The sequence below is a fragment of the Macaca fascicularis genome, chromosome 16, assembly GCF_037993035.2.
Source record: "Macaca fascicularis isolate 582-1 chromosome 16, T2T-MFA8v1.1".
In the NCBI taxonomy this organism is placed as follows: domain Eukaryota; kingdom Metazoa; phylum Chordata; class Mammalia; order Primates; family Cercopithecidae; genus Macaca; species Macaca fascicularis.
Window position 1 is genome coordinate 18113673 of NC_088390.1, and position 14732 is coordinate 18128404.

The 14732-nt window shown below is 49.1% G+C and overlaps 1 protein-coding gene across 10 annotated transcripts in view; it reads left to right on the plus strand.

The window, feature by feature from the left end:
• Positions 1 to 14732, plus strand: part of DRC3 (dynein regulatory complex subunit 3) — a 47912-nt gene that overhangs the window by 29730 nt on the left and 3450 nt on the right. For 8 of the 10 annotated variants that reach the window (XR_012425324.1, XR_012425323.1, XM_065532297.2 and 5 more), the window contains 3 exons: positions 5613 to 5744; positions 7424 to 7494; positions 8015 to 8138. Coding sequence is in view for 6 of the 10 variants with exons in the window: in XM_065532297.2 (XP_065388369.1) it covers positions 5613 to 5744; positions 7424 to 7494; positions 8015 to 8138 (327 nt within the window). In the remaining 4 variants the exon portion in view is untranslated. Of the gene's footprint in view, positions 1 to 5612; positions 5745 to 7423; positions 7495 to 8014; positions 8819 to 9274; positions 9367 to 14732 lie in introns of all 10 variants that reach the window. The other 2 variants (XR_012425322.1, XR_012425325.1) reach the window with 1 other exon arrangement.

Here is a 14732-nt window from a genome sequence, read left to right on the forward strand (position 1 = left end):
TCCCTCCCTGACAGGCCCTCTCCTATAGTTTTTCCTACGCCCCTCCCACTCACCCCCATTAGGCCTCATCCACTGCACACGCGCTGCTCCAGGTGCCCAGTGAGCCACGTTTCAGGGTCATGGTGCAGCCATGTAAGGCTTGGGGCTCAGGCAGACTCCTCACTGGTGACCCAGAGATCCATTATGGACCCTCTCCTAGCCTCCATTTCCTCATGTGCAGAACAGAGATAACCACCTGGAAGAACTGTAGTGAGAAACAGAGACAGAGAGGGAAAGCACTTGTGCAAGGCCTGGAGCAGAGTCAGCCTAAAAGGATGACAGCACGTCTGTGTGTAGTCAGCTGCACTCTCGAATGGGTGGTGTGTGCACATGGCACAGACAGAACAATGGCCACCGGGGGATACGGTCTCCCTCCTACTCCTGTGTGTGTGTGTGTGTGTGTGTGTGTGTGTGTGTGTGAGCATAGCATGCCCTGTTCTGTACTTTGCTTTCCTGTGTGTGTGAGCATAGCATGCCCTATTCTATACTTTGCTTTCTTGTGTATGTGTGTGTGTGTGTGTGTGTGAGCATAGCATGCCCTGTTCTGTACTTTGCTTTCCTGTGTGTGTGAGCATAGCATGCCCTATTCTATACTTTGCTTTCTTGTGTATGTGTGTGTGTGTGTGTGCATAGCTTGCCCTGTTCTGTAATTTGCTTTCCTATGTTAGGTATCTTGGAGAGCCTTCCAAAATGAAAAAGTTACTTTGTGTGTGTGTGTGCATAGCTTGCCCTGTTCTGTAATTTGCTTTCCTATGTTAGGTATCTTGGAGAGCCTTCCAAAATGAAAAAGTTACTTTTTTTTTTTTTTTTTTTGAGGCGGAGTCTCGCTCTCTCGCCCAGGCTGGAGTGCAGTGGCGCGATCTCGGCTCACTGCAAGCTCCGCCTCCCGGGTTCCCGCCATTCTCCTGCCTCAGCCTCCCAAGTAGCTGGGACTACAGGCGCCGCCACCACGCCCGGCTAATTTTTTTTGTATTTTTAGTGGAGACGGGGTTTCATTGTGTTAGCCAGGATGGTCTCGATCTCCTGACCTCGTGATCCGCCCGCCTCGGCCTCCCAAAGTGCTGGGATTACAGGCTTGAACCACCGCGCCCGGCCACTTCATTTTTTTATAACTAAAATATCACATTGCGTGGGTGAGCCGTAATTATTTAGCCAGTCCCTGTTGATGGACAGTTAGGTTTTTCCCCAACCTTTTGCTCTTTAGTGTTCCACTGAATAAGTTGGTGCAAGTTTGACCTGCAGGATGAAGTCCTAAAAGTGGAAACTGTGCATTGTTTTTTTTTCATGGTTATTGTCCACCTGTAACCCACAGAACCTTTACCCTCCACAGCCATCGTCAGGCCAGTGTCACGGGCTTCCTCATTTTGCCAGTCTGTGCACCCTGAGTATGCATTTATTTTCTCTTAAGTGGGGATGAGCAATACATGTTTTACAACCATTTGTGTTTCTTATTCTGTGAATTATTTGTACTTATATTTTGCCCTTGCCCACTTTTCTATTTGGTTTTTGGTTTCTCTCTCCCTTTCTCTCAAATTATTTTTTATTACTATTTTTAGAGATAGGGTCTAACTCCATTGCCCAGGTTGGAGTACAGTGCACCATTATAGCTCACTGCAGCCTTGAACTCCTGGGCTCAAGCAATCCTCCTGTCTCAGCCTCCTGGGTAGCTGGGACTACAGGAACACAACACCACACCTGGCTGTTTCTTTCTTTTTTTCTTTTTCTTTTTTTAGCTAGTCAAATTTAGCAGTGGGAGATTGTATACCAACTTTAGTGACCCACCAAATTTAATAAGTTCTGATAACCTACTACCATCAGACCAGACCTTTCTTTTTTAAAAAGTTATTACCTGGCTGGGCATGGTAGCTCACATCTGTAATCTCAGCACTTTGGGAGGCCAAGGTGAGTGGATCACTTGAGGTCAGGAGCTCGAGACCAGCCTGGACAACATGGTAAAACCCCGTCTCTACTAAAAATAAAAAAATTAGCCAGGGTGGTGGTGCACGCCTGTAATCCCAGCTACTTGGGAGGCTGAGGCAGGAGAATCACTTGAATCAGGAGGTGGAGGTTGCAGTAAGCCAAGATCGTGCCACTGCACTCCAGCCTGGGCAATAGAGCAAGACTGTCTCAAAAAAGAAAAAAAAGGTATTACTTTGTAGGAGCTCTTTATAGATTTTGTCAGTGAAATTAAGGGCAGATATTTTTCCCGGTTTGTGTTTTATCTTGCAGTGTTGTCTGTGGTGCTTTTGCCATTTAGAATTAAAATTTTTTTGGCTGGGGGGAGGTGGTTCACAACTGTAATCCCAGCACTTTGGGAAGCTATGGCAGGAAGATCACTTGAGCCCAGCAGTTTGAGAGCAGTCTGGGCAACACAGTAAGACCCCGTCTTAAAAGTAAATACATAAATAAATTTAAAAGAATTTTTAAATTTTTAAGGTAGTAGAATTTACCAATCTTCTGGTTATACTTGGCAAGGTCTCAGATTATTTATTAAAAATCTCCCAGGTTTTATGGCCGGGCGCGGTGGCTCAAGCCTGTAATCCCAGCACTTTGGGAGGCCGAGGCGGGTGGATCATGAGGTCAGGAGATCGAGACTATCCTGGCTAACATGGTGAAACCCCGTCTCTACTAAAAATACAAAAAACTAGCCAGGCGTGGTGGCGGGCGCCTGTAGTCTCAGCTACTTGGGAGGCTGTGGCAGGAGAATGGCGTGAACCCGGGAGGCGGAGCTTGCAGTGAGCCGAGATCACGCCACTGCACTCCAGCCTGGGAGACACAGCGAGACTCCGTCTCAAAAAAAAAAAAAAAAAAAAAATCTCCCAGGTTTGGCCAGACACAGTGGCTTATGCATGTAATCCCAGCACTTTGGGAGACCAAGACAGGCGAATCACCTGAGGTCGGGAGTTTGAGAGCAGCCTGGCCAACATGGTGAAACCCCGTGTCTACTAAAAATACAAAAATTCACTGGGCTTGGTGGCAGGCACCTGTATTCCCAGCCACTCGGGAAGCTGAAGTGAGAGAATTGCTTGAAACTGGGAGACAGAGGTTGCAGTGAACCGAGGTCGCATCCCTGCACTCCAGCCTGGGTAACAGAGTGAGACTCTGTCTCAAAAAAAAAAAAAAAAAAAAATCTCCCAGGTTTTCTGCTAGCACTTTTATGGTTTAACTTTTTACATTTGAATCTTCATCAGTAATTTGTTTTCATGTAAGGTTTGAGGTAGGGATCAAGCCTGGTTTTTCTCCAGAGAGGGTAGCTATTATTATGTCATTCACCCCCCTCAATCATGCTGTTACTCCATCCTCCTTCATGACTAGTACCAGGCATCAACAAAAACAAGCCAACATCACATCTGGTGTTGGTGGTAACCCAGGCCCTTTGCTGGTAAGCAGCTGGTAGTCAATGCTGTTTGGACCCCAGGTTGCCATATACCCTCTGAGCACCCCCTCATTCCAAAGGGCTCAGCATCTATTTAGCAATAGCTTCCACTTGCTCACTGGGGTTCTGTGTGGGTTCAATTTATCTCCTCAAAGACTGGAACTGTCTTTCCTTGCCAGTTTTTCCTGGCCTGTGCCTGTGATAGGCCTTTTATAGGAGCCTCCGATAGCCGAGCTCCACTGTGCGCCAGGTGCTTCCTCTGATCCCCAGGACCCTGTGAGGCAGAGATGCTTCTCCCCATTTACAGTGAGGAAACTGAGTCAGAGAATGAAAGTGGGTCTCTCAAGGTCACACTGCTAAGTGACCCAGGCAGGATTCAAATTCAGGTCCACCTAAATCTGAAGTTGTAAGGCAGGTAAATTTTTTCCTCTAGCTTATCAGGGTCACTGACTAGGACCAAGAATTAAACTGACATAAGACAAACAAGAGAAAAGCATACAAATTTTATTGAGTAATTTTCACATGTACATGGGACCATTCACAAGCAAAATGAAGACTCAAGAAGCCGTTAGGGCCGAAAGCTTCTACACTTGGTTGGACAGACAGTAGTGAATTGTGAGAATGTGACAAGACAAAGAGGTTTGGGCTAAGGCAGTTCATCGTGGAGACGTGACGAGGCAGATGAGGGTAAGTTTCACAAGGCTTGTTCACACAGATTCCGCTTGGCCCGGACTCCCTCCCTCTGATGATAAGAATGGCTTCTTGGCCGGGTGCAGTGGCTCACGCCTGTAATCCCAGCACTTTGGGAGGCCGAGGTGGGTGGATCACGAGGTCAGGAGTTCAAGACCAGTCTGGCCAAGATGGTGAAACCCCGTCTCTACTAAAAACACAAAAAAATTAGGCAGGCATGGTGGCAGGTGCCTGTAATCCCAGCTACTCAGGAGGCTGAGGCAGAGAATTGCTTGAACTCAGGAGGCAGAGATTGCAGTGAGCCGAGATCATGCCATTGCACTCCAGCCTGGGCGACAGAGCAAGACTACGTCTTTAAAAAAAAAAAAAAAAAAAAAAAAAAAAAAAAAAAGAATAGTTTCCTTCCTCCTGGTACAGGGAGGGCACCTTTCCCATGGTAGACTTAACTCCTGCTTTCAGGAAGAAAAAGGGAGGTCAGGGTGTTCTCTTTGCACTTTCTGTTTTAAGTATCTCTTTTTTTTTTTTTTTGAGACAGAGTCTCGCTCTGTCGCCCAGGCTGGAGTGCAGTGGCGCAATCTCAGCTCACTGCAAGCTCCGCCTCCCGGGTTCACGCCATTCTCCTGCCTCAGCCTCCCGAGTAGCTGGGACTACAGGCACCCGCCACCTCGCCCGGCTAGTTTTTTGTATTTTTAGTAGAGACGGGGTTTCACCGTGTTAGCCAGGATGGTCTCATCTCCTGACCTCATGATCCACCCGCCTCGGCCTCCCAAAGTACTGGGATTACAGGCGTGAGCCCCCACGCCCGGCCAGTATCTCTTTTTTTTTTTTTGAGACAGAGTCTCACTCTGTCGCCCAGGCTGGAGTGCAGTGGCGTGATCTCGGCTCACTGCAAGCTCCGCCTCCCAGGTTCACCTCATGCTTCTGCCTCAGCCTCCCGAGTAGCTGGGACTACAGGCGCCCGCCACCACGCCTGGCTAATTTTTTGTATTTTTGGTAGAGACAGGGTTTCACGCTGTTAGCCAGGATGGTCTGGATCTCCTGACCTCATGATCTGCCCGCCTCAGCCTCCCAAAGTGCTGGGATTATAGGCATTTTTAAGTATCTTTAACTCAAAATAATCACTATGCCAAAGCAGCGTATTTTGGTGTGAAATGCTCTGAGCCCCATGAAAACCATGGCTGCTTCCACCCTGCCTACCAGCCTCTAATAAAAACCTGAGCTAACAGGGAGTGGGCACTTGCTAGTGCTCAAAGAGCCTCACATATGTTCTCTTACCTGTGTCAAGGGTAGGGGCTATCAATTGCACTTTACAGACTAAGAAACGGAGGCATGGAGAGGGTAGGTAGCTTCCACAAGCTCTCAGAGCCAGCAAGTGGCAAAGCTGAGACTTGCACTTGGGCAGGCTGACTCCAGAGCCCAAATTCTTACCCACAAAACCAAATTGCCACCTGCCACTATCTAATTACACTTAGTTGTTGATTCCTGAAGTGCAGTCTATTGTTTCCAGAGTTTAAGTGCCATTCGAGAGGAGTCGGAACTGCCCAACATTGAGAAGATGATCCTGGAATGCAGCGCTGACGTCAGTGAGTTGTTCAATGAGCTCATGATGCTGGAGATGCAGCTGGTGGAGCAGCTGGAGGTGAGGCTGGGCCCTGGGCACAAGTGCCAGGATCTGGGGATGCAGCTGCACATCCATAGGTGAACTGCAGCCTTCACAGGCACGCCTCTGCTGGAAACGTCCAGCATGACTCAGCGTGCCAGGCTGCAGCTTTCTTGCTCATCAGTCCTGTGTTTGCTTTTGATACATTTTAATCATTTAGATTGGAAGTGATTCTTGTGGAAAATGAGAGGTGAGCTCATTCTTCTGAAATGTTCCCCCTATCCTGGAAGTCAGTGGGGAGAGGTTTTTGATTAGACCCCTGGAGCTATCCAGGGAACTCTAAAGGCAAAGTGGACCCCCACTTGGGGGACCAAACAAAGACCCCCGTGCATTGCAGCCTGCGGTTGCCGCTTCTCGGGCGATGCGAGGAGGCTGCAACTCAACACTAAGTAGTGGAAATGAAAAGCGCCGCTGTCTGAAATTCATTAGCGGCCAGTGTGTGTGTTACAAGGCAGCGGAGGCCGGGAGTCTGAAGTGATGTGATGAATTGAACCTCATTGGATGCTGCTGTGGCTGGGCCAAGTGATAGCGCCTAATCAATTCCTCACACGTCAAGTGACACCTCAGACATGGGATAGATTTCCCCATCACATCACAGGGCAGGTGCTCCCTCCCCGCTGGGGAACGCAGGCACTGCAGAAGCAGCGCACAGTGCCGAGGAGAACGAGACAGCAGCTCCCAGCCTTTTCAGGCAAGGAGATTGCTTTTCAACATCCAAACGTTTCCCAGAATCCGTGTGCCATCCTACTTGTATTACCGGTGACCAGAAAGCCACAAGGGCAATCATGCTTTTCAATGACCCTATTTTTATTCACAAGAACAGCACATGCATGTGTTTGAAAATAGTGCAGTGTGCTCACTCTGCAGACAGTCCTCACGTTCCTATAGATTCCACCCCTGCCCACCTTGCAGCCCCTGGAGTCTATGGCAGATGGGGGTGGGGCACTTCCAGAGTGGCAGGCCTGGAAATCACATCTTCCATTGTTCCTTCAGTCAACACTAAATCCCATTTGGGCCTTAGGTACCTTGCTAACCACCACAAAACAGCAACTAACTGAAAGAGATCTGGGGTGACAGCCAGTTCCTACTGAGGGCCTCCTCTCGGCCAGGCAAAGCATTTTGTGTGAAGTGATTCATTTAACCTCACCACAACTCCACAACACAGGGATTATGCAGGAAACCTATTTCCCAGATGAGGAAGATGAGGCCCAAGGAGGTGAAATGCCTTTCCCAGAGTTACACGCAGTGCTGGAGCTGGGAATACTGACCCAGGCAGTCTAGCTCTTAACAGCTCACTCCACTTTTTCCCTGGAGGTGATGCACAGATGTCACTGAGAAACCCAAAGGAGAGGGAGTTGGCTCTGTGTGTGTGTTGGGCAGGCAGGTAAGGGGAGTAAGACCAGGACAAGTGTTCCTGGCAAAGTTCCAGTGACAGCATTAAACATTCAGATGGTGAGGGAGTTAATATGGTTGGAGAACAACTCTAGAATGAGCAGAGGGGTCAGTTCACAACCATCTGCTCAGGAGGGTCAAGATGGGTGGTCTTTACCCCGAAGGTCTGTGATTAGAGGAGGTGGTTGCTAAATTCTAAGGAGCACCTTTTGCTCTGTGCTGGATGTCTAAATATGCATGTTAACTGTGTTCTTTAACATTTCCAGGAGACTATAAACATGTTTGAAAGGAACATTGTTGACATGGTGGGACTGTTTATCGAAAATGTCCAAAGCCTATATCCTTTCTGTGATGACCTTCCCCCGTGGGGAGGTGCTACAGAGCCCCTGGGGTTGTCCTGGCCTCTGGACAAATGAATGTTCCACAGGGTCTGAGGGGGTTTCCCGACCCTCAGAACACTGATGGTCTGTTAGAGCTGTGGTTTGGATGCCTAGAGGGACAACATCCAAACTGTTTGCAGTAGGGTCCCAGTATGATTGTTCTCATATGGGTGATGTTCACTGAGAAATGAGCCCCCTGTGTTGCCAGCAAGCACACTCTGGTAACCCAGAGACTAGCACCAGGAGCCTCCATGCAGGAGGGAGAGAAGAGGGTGATGGCAAAGGTCCGTCCAAGGTGTGGGGCAGGGGCGGGGAGTCGGGGATGGCCCAGGCTTGGGTGCTTGTGGGTGGACGGTGCTGCCAGCCGCAATCTCCGAGCTCGCCTTGGGCCCTTAAAGTCTGTCTCCGGCCCTCTGAGTCAATCAGGGACGCGCTGGGCCTGCTCCTCCCTGGCCTTTGCTTAACTCGGGGCTGCACGATGGCCCAGTGCCGGGACCTGGAGAACCATCACCACGAGAAGCTCCTGGAGATCTCTATCAGCACCCTGGAGAAGATTGTCAAGGGCGACCTGGACGAGGACCTGCCTGACGACCTGCGCGCGGTGGGCGGGGCGGGCGAAGCATGGCGGGAAAGGGCGGTATGGAGTTGAACTGGGCGGGGCGGGGCGGGGCGGAGCTGGGCGAAAGGGGAGGGGAGGGGCCTGACAGATGTGGTCCAACCCAGCTCTGTGGCTGGACTGAGGCCCTGTGAGTAAGCCTGACAAGCTCCCAGAGCCTCAGTGTTCTCATCTGCAAAAGGGCACACTAACCTGCTTTACAGGGTTGCTGGCAGATAAAATAGGCTAACAAAGCACCTGGTGGGGCACCCAGTGGGGCCCAGTTAAAGAGGAGCTCATGATAATTAGATGGTTTCAACTTTCCAACAGGTAGGTTTCCAAAAGTTCAATTATGTGGAGGCTTCTGGCACTTTCTAAGAGAAGCAGTTACAGGTAGAGGTTGAAGTCTGAGATTTCCCCTGGAGGTCTTCTTAACCTTAGAGTCTCTATGATGAGTACTGTGGGGGTGTTGGAACCACCATTTCTGATCCCGCACGATGCCGCCCGTTTGCACCAGCACATCCACTGATGAGTGGTCACAAAATCAGCAGGGTCGGCCTGGGGCACCTGGCTCCATCCCTGGGGTCTGCACGCTAAGAAGGCTCTCCCGGATGTCTGTGCTGGGGTCCCACAGCAGCATGTTTATGTCTCTGGAAGGAGTGTGGTCATCCAGCGCCCAGGCAGAGGTACTGTGTTGTCAGGGCCTGCTTTAGTGCATGCATAATTCACTCCACTGCCAGTTTCTCAGCTTCTCTCTGTCGCCACATCACCACCAAGGCAAGCCACCATCATCCTTGGCCTGGACGGCTTGCCTCTTTACTGTCCTCTTACAGTCTGTCCTCCATGTGGCAGTCAGAGGGACCCTTGAAAACCCAAACCCTATCACTAAACACTTTTACACAACACCTTAGAGTGGCTTTCATGACCCCTAGTGTAAGCTCCTCCCCATAGTCCCCCAGACCCTCGTGGCTGGCCCTGCCCATCTGGGCAATTCCCACCCCCAGACCCCTCACTCCTGATGCTCAGCAGCAGCCTCTGAGCTGTTCCCCAATCACCCAGGCTTGCTCCTTTCAGTTGATATTCTGCCTGGCGGACACGCTCTTCCTAGGTCCCCATGTGCCTGGCTTGTCCTTGTCATTCAGATTTCAGCTTGACTATCAGCTCTTGGGAGAGGCCTTTCTTCACCAACTTCCTGGAAAACCACTGTCTCTGGATCACACGCCCCATTTATCAGGTCAGAGCCTCATCACAGTTTCAGACTATCTGAGTGATGTGTATTTGCTGCCGATGTGACTGTTCACACTACATATAAGCTCAGGAGGGAGGACAGGGATGGCCTTTTCACCACCACGTACCTCCTCAGTACCAGCAACAGTGTACAATGTGCAGCACAGATGCCAGGCGTCATCTGCAGAATGAGTGTGAGAACATATGCTCACCAAGCCTCCACTCTGCCAGATACGGGGCTAAGTCCTGCAGACACAAGGACCAGCAGTCCCTGACTTCCACAGCCTCTGTCCTGGGGCCCAAACAGATACCCAAGATAGCAGTGTGGTGATAGGGTCACCATGACACCAGCCTTCCTCCCTAAGCTGTGAAGTGCAGCTAATTGCTATTGACCAGATGCAAGAAAACACCTTCCCTGTGAAGTGAGGCTGTCCCTGAGTGCCCAGTCGGGAATTCCCCAGACAGACCATCTTGGGGTGGGTGGAGATCGCTACCAGCACAGCTTCGATGTCTGTGACACCCAGAAGGCACAGGACTGAAACGTGCTTAATTTCTAATGACTGGGACACACAGAAAAAGATGAATCCAGAGGCCAACAGCAGAGAAGCAGGCTGGGCTGGCATTTTCAGTGGCCAGCCCTCCCTCTAGCCCAGCTGGCTCTGGCTGGTGCCAGCTGACCACCATTCCTGTGGCTTTACGCCTGCGGTTACAGGAAGAGACTTCCCAGGACCTTATACCATGGCCTAAGTCTCCTTCCATCTAAGCAACAAAAAACGTGGCCTACCCTTCTTAGGAGGAAAAAGTATGCTCTGACTATATGAGTAATACCAACAGCACTTTGAAAGGCTGAGGTGGAAGGATTGCTTGAGCCCTGGAATTTGAGACCAGCCTGGGCAACATAGCGAGACCCCATCTCTACAAATAATAATTTAAAAATTAGGTGATGTGCACCTGGTGGTCCCAGCTACTTGGGAGACTGAGGTTGGAGGATTACTTGAGCCTGAGAGGTCAAGGTGAGCCATGATTGTGCCACTGCATTCCAGTCTGGGTGACAGAGCAAGACCCTGTCTCAAAAGAAATTAAAAAAAAAAAGGAATAATACATCACTGACACTGACTGGGGGCCTCCTGAGGGCCAGCCCTCTGAGAAGCACTGAACTCATGTTTGCTCTTTTAATCTTCATATCAACATGGTAAAGTAGTTACTATTATGGTTCCCTTTTACAGATGAGGAAACTGAGGCACAGAGATGATGGTAACCTGCCCAAGGACACACAGCTTACAAGAGATAGGGTTGTGATTGGAACCCAGGCAGTTTGATTGAAAGCCTTTGACAAAATGTCTACTGTATAGTAAGATGAGGATGTTCAGAAGAGGGACTAGGGCTGTGGGTGAAAAAAAATCTGGCTTCTGTTACCTAATTATCAATGAACATATCTTGATAAGTCACTCTAATGAGGTTATCTCTAAAACGCCACTCATGCAGTTGAGTGACTGTTATCAGCTCATGACCTATGTGGGGCCAATCTGTCCCACATCTATTTTCAAGTCCTTCCAGCTTTGAGAGGAAAAGCAGAACGTACATGCTGAGGAGAGAGCCTGGAGCTGGCACTGAGGGAGGGCGTCTGAGTGGGGCTGGCAGCCACAGCTGCCCATTTAGGGAGGCGGGGAGGTCAGAGGTGCTGACCGGTGCTGACATCCATGCGGGTGTCTGGCTGTGAGGGCAGGGCAAGTGCTCAGGCCCAGGCCATTGGGAGGATGCAAGTCCCCAGGGTCTGCTCAAGTGGCAGTGGGTTTGACCCAAGCCAGCAGTCTCTAGATAGGGAGACTGTCACAAGATTCTGGCTGGCACCAGGAGACACTGTGCTGGCTTGTCCCTGACCATCAAGCCAAGCTGCTCATTTGTGGCAGAGGGGAATGCAGGGTCATTAGGTGCCCTCTGTGGGTTTGACAAAATGATCTGATCCCACATGCCATGGGGCAGCAAGTCCTCAAGCCACTAGCAGTGTGGTGGTCCTGGGGAGGGGCTGTTCCCTTCTCAAAAGTTACTTTGTTGCTACCCAAAGCAACCTACAGATTCAATGCAATCCCCATCAAAACACCAATGACATTCTTTGCAGAAATAGAAAAAAAAAAATCCTAAAATTTGGAACCACAAAGGACCCTGAATAGCCAAAGCCATCTTGAACAAAAAGGACAATGCTGGAGGCATCACATTACTAGACTTCAAAATATACTACAAAGCGATATTAACCAAAACAGCATGGTACTGGCATAAAACAGACACATTTTTCTCCAAGAAAACACCAAATGGTAGATGACACCATGGCAGCAGGAGGGCCCAGAGGCCTGGAATGGGAAACCATGGAAGCTTTGCCAGCAGCTTCTGGGGCTAGGATTGTGGCCGTAGTCAGGGCAGGGGCCGAGGCTGCAGGGAGCTCTCAGAGGCAAGGCCCAGGCCAAGGAGTGGATGCCTGTCACCAAGCTGGGCTGCCTGGTCAAGGACATGAAGATCAAGTCCCCGGAGGAGATCTGTCTCTTCTCCCTGCCCATCAAGTAGTCTGAGATCATTGACCTTTTCCTGAGGGCCTCTCTTAAGGATAAGGTTTTAAAGATTATGCCAGTGCAGAAGCAGACCTGCCCCAGCCAGTGCAGCAGGTTCAAGGCGTTTGTTGCCATCAGGGATTACAATGGCCACGTCAGTCTGGGTGTTACGTGCTCCAAGGAAGCAGCCACTGCTGTCAGAGGGATCATCATCCTGGCTACGCTCTCCGTTGTCCCGTGCAGAGAGGCTACTGGGGGACCAAGATCGTAAGCCCCACACTGTCCCTTGCAAGGTGACAGGCTGCTGCAGCTCCGTGCTGCTGTACCTTATCCCTGCACCCAGAGGCACTGGCATCCTCTTGGCCTCTGTGCCCAGGAAGATGCTGCTGATGTCCAGTATTGACAACCACTACACCTCAGCCAGGAGCCGCACTGCCACTCTGGACAACTTTGCCAAGGCCACCTTTGATGCCATCTCCAAGACCTATAGCTACCTGCCCCCTGACCTCTGGGAGGAGACTGTATTCACCAAGTCTTCCTCTCAGGAATTCACTGACCATTTTGTCAAGACCCACACCAGAGTCTGTGTGTGAAAGACCCAGGCTGCAGCTGTGGCTGCAACACAGGGTTGGTTTTTTTTTGTTTTGTTTTGTTTTGAGATGGGGCCTTGCTCTGTAACCCAGGCTGGAATGCAGTGGTGCAATCCTGGCTCACTGCAACCTCTGCCACCTGGGTTCACATGATCCTCCTGCCTCAGCCTCCCGAGTAGCTGGGACTACAGGTGCATGCCACCACGCCTGGTTAATTTTTTGTATTTTTAGTAGAGACATGGTTTCACCAGTGTTGGCCAGGCTGCTCCCAAACTCCTGACCTCAGGTGATCTGCCCACCTTGGCTTCCCAAAGTAACACAGGGGTTTTTTTTTGTTTTTTGTTTTTGTTTTTTTTTTTTTTTTTGAGACGGAGTCTCGCTCTGTCGCCCAGGCTGGAGTGCAGTGGCGCGATCTCGGCTCACTGCAAGCTCCGCCTCCCGGGTTCATGCCATTCTCCTGCCTCAGCCTCCCGAGTAGCTGGGACTACAGGCGTCCACAACCGCGCCCGGCTAATTTTTTGTATTTTTAGTAGAGACGGGGTTTCACCGTGGTCTCGATCTCCTGACCTTGTGATCCGCCTGCCTTGGCCTCCCAAAGTGCTGGGATTACAGGCGTGAGCCACCGCGCCCAGCCAACACAGGGTTTTTATACAAGAAAAATAAAGTGAATTAAGCCTGTTTAAAACAAACAAACAAACAAACAGATACATAAATCAATGAAACAGAATAGAGAACTCAGAAATTAATCTATGTATTTACAGCTGACTGATTTTTGACAAAAGCGCCAGGAACACTCATTGGGAAAAAGACAGTCTCTTCAATAAGTTGTGCTGGGAAAACTGGATATCCATATGCAGAAGAATGAAACTAGATCCCCACCTCTCACCCTATACAAAAATCAACTAAACATGTAAGACCTGAAACTGGCCGGGCGCAGTGGCTCATGCCTGTAATCCCAGCACTTTGGGAGGCCGAGACAGGCAGATCACTTGAGCTCATGAGTTTGAGACCAGCCTGGGCAACATGGCAAAGCCCCAACTCTCTATAAAAAATACAAAAATTAGCTAGGCATGGTGGTGCGTGCCTATAGTCCCGGCTACTCAGGACGCTGAGAGGGGAGGATGGCTTGAGCCCAGGAGGCGGAGGTTGTAGTGAGCTGAAATTGCACCACTGCACTCCAGCCTGAGCGATAGAGCCAGACTTTGTCTCAGGAAAAAAAAAAAAGAAAGAAAGAAAAAAAAAGACCTGAAACTATAAAATGACCAGAAGAAACAGGAGAAATGCTTTAGGACATTGGACTGGGAAAAAAATTTATGAATAAGACTTCAAGAGCACAGACAACAAAAGCAAAAATAAATAAACGGGAATATATCCAATTATAAATCTTCTGCACAGCAAATGAAACAACAGAGTGAAAAGACACCCTACACAATGAGAGAGAATATTTGCAAACTACTTATCTGACAAGGGTATTAATATCCAGAATATACAAGGAACTCTAACATCTCAACAGCAAAAAAACAAACAATTCAATTAAAAACATCTGAACAGATGTTTCTCAAAAGAAGACATACAAATGGCCAACAAATACATTTAAAAATCTTCAGCATCACTAGTTATCAGAGAAATGCAAATAAGAACCAGAATGAGGCATCATCTCACCCCACTTAGGATGATAATTATCGAAAAGACAAAAAATAACAAATGCTGGTGAGGATCCAAAGAAAAAGGAACTCTAATATACTGTTAGTAAGAATGTAAACTAGGACAGCCACTAGGGAGAACACTGTGGAGGGCCCTCAGAAACTACAAACAGAACTATCATATGATCCAGCAATCTCACTACTGAGCATTTATCCAAAGGAAAGGAAATCACTATATTGCAAAGATATCTGCACCCATGTTTACTGCAGCACTGTTTGCAACAGCAAGATACATAATCAATCTAGGTGTCCAACAACAGATGACGGGATAAAGAAAATGTGGTACATATACACAATGGAATACTATTCAGCCATAAAAAAGAATGAAATCCTGTCATTCATGGCAACATGAAATAAGCCGGGAACAGAAGTTAAACACCTCATATTCTCACTCATATGCCGAAGCTAAAAAAGTTGATCTCATAGAAGTAAAAAGAAGAACAGAGGCTTCTAGAGACTGGGAAGGGTAGGGGGATGAAGGAATAGGGAGAGATTTGTTAAAGGATATACCAAATTACAGCTAGATAGGAGGACTAA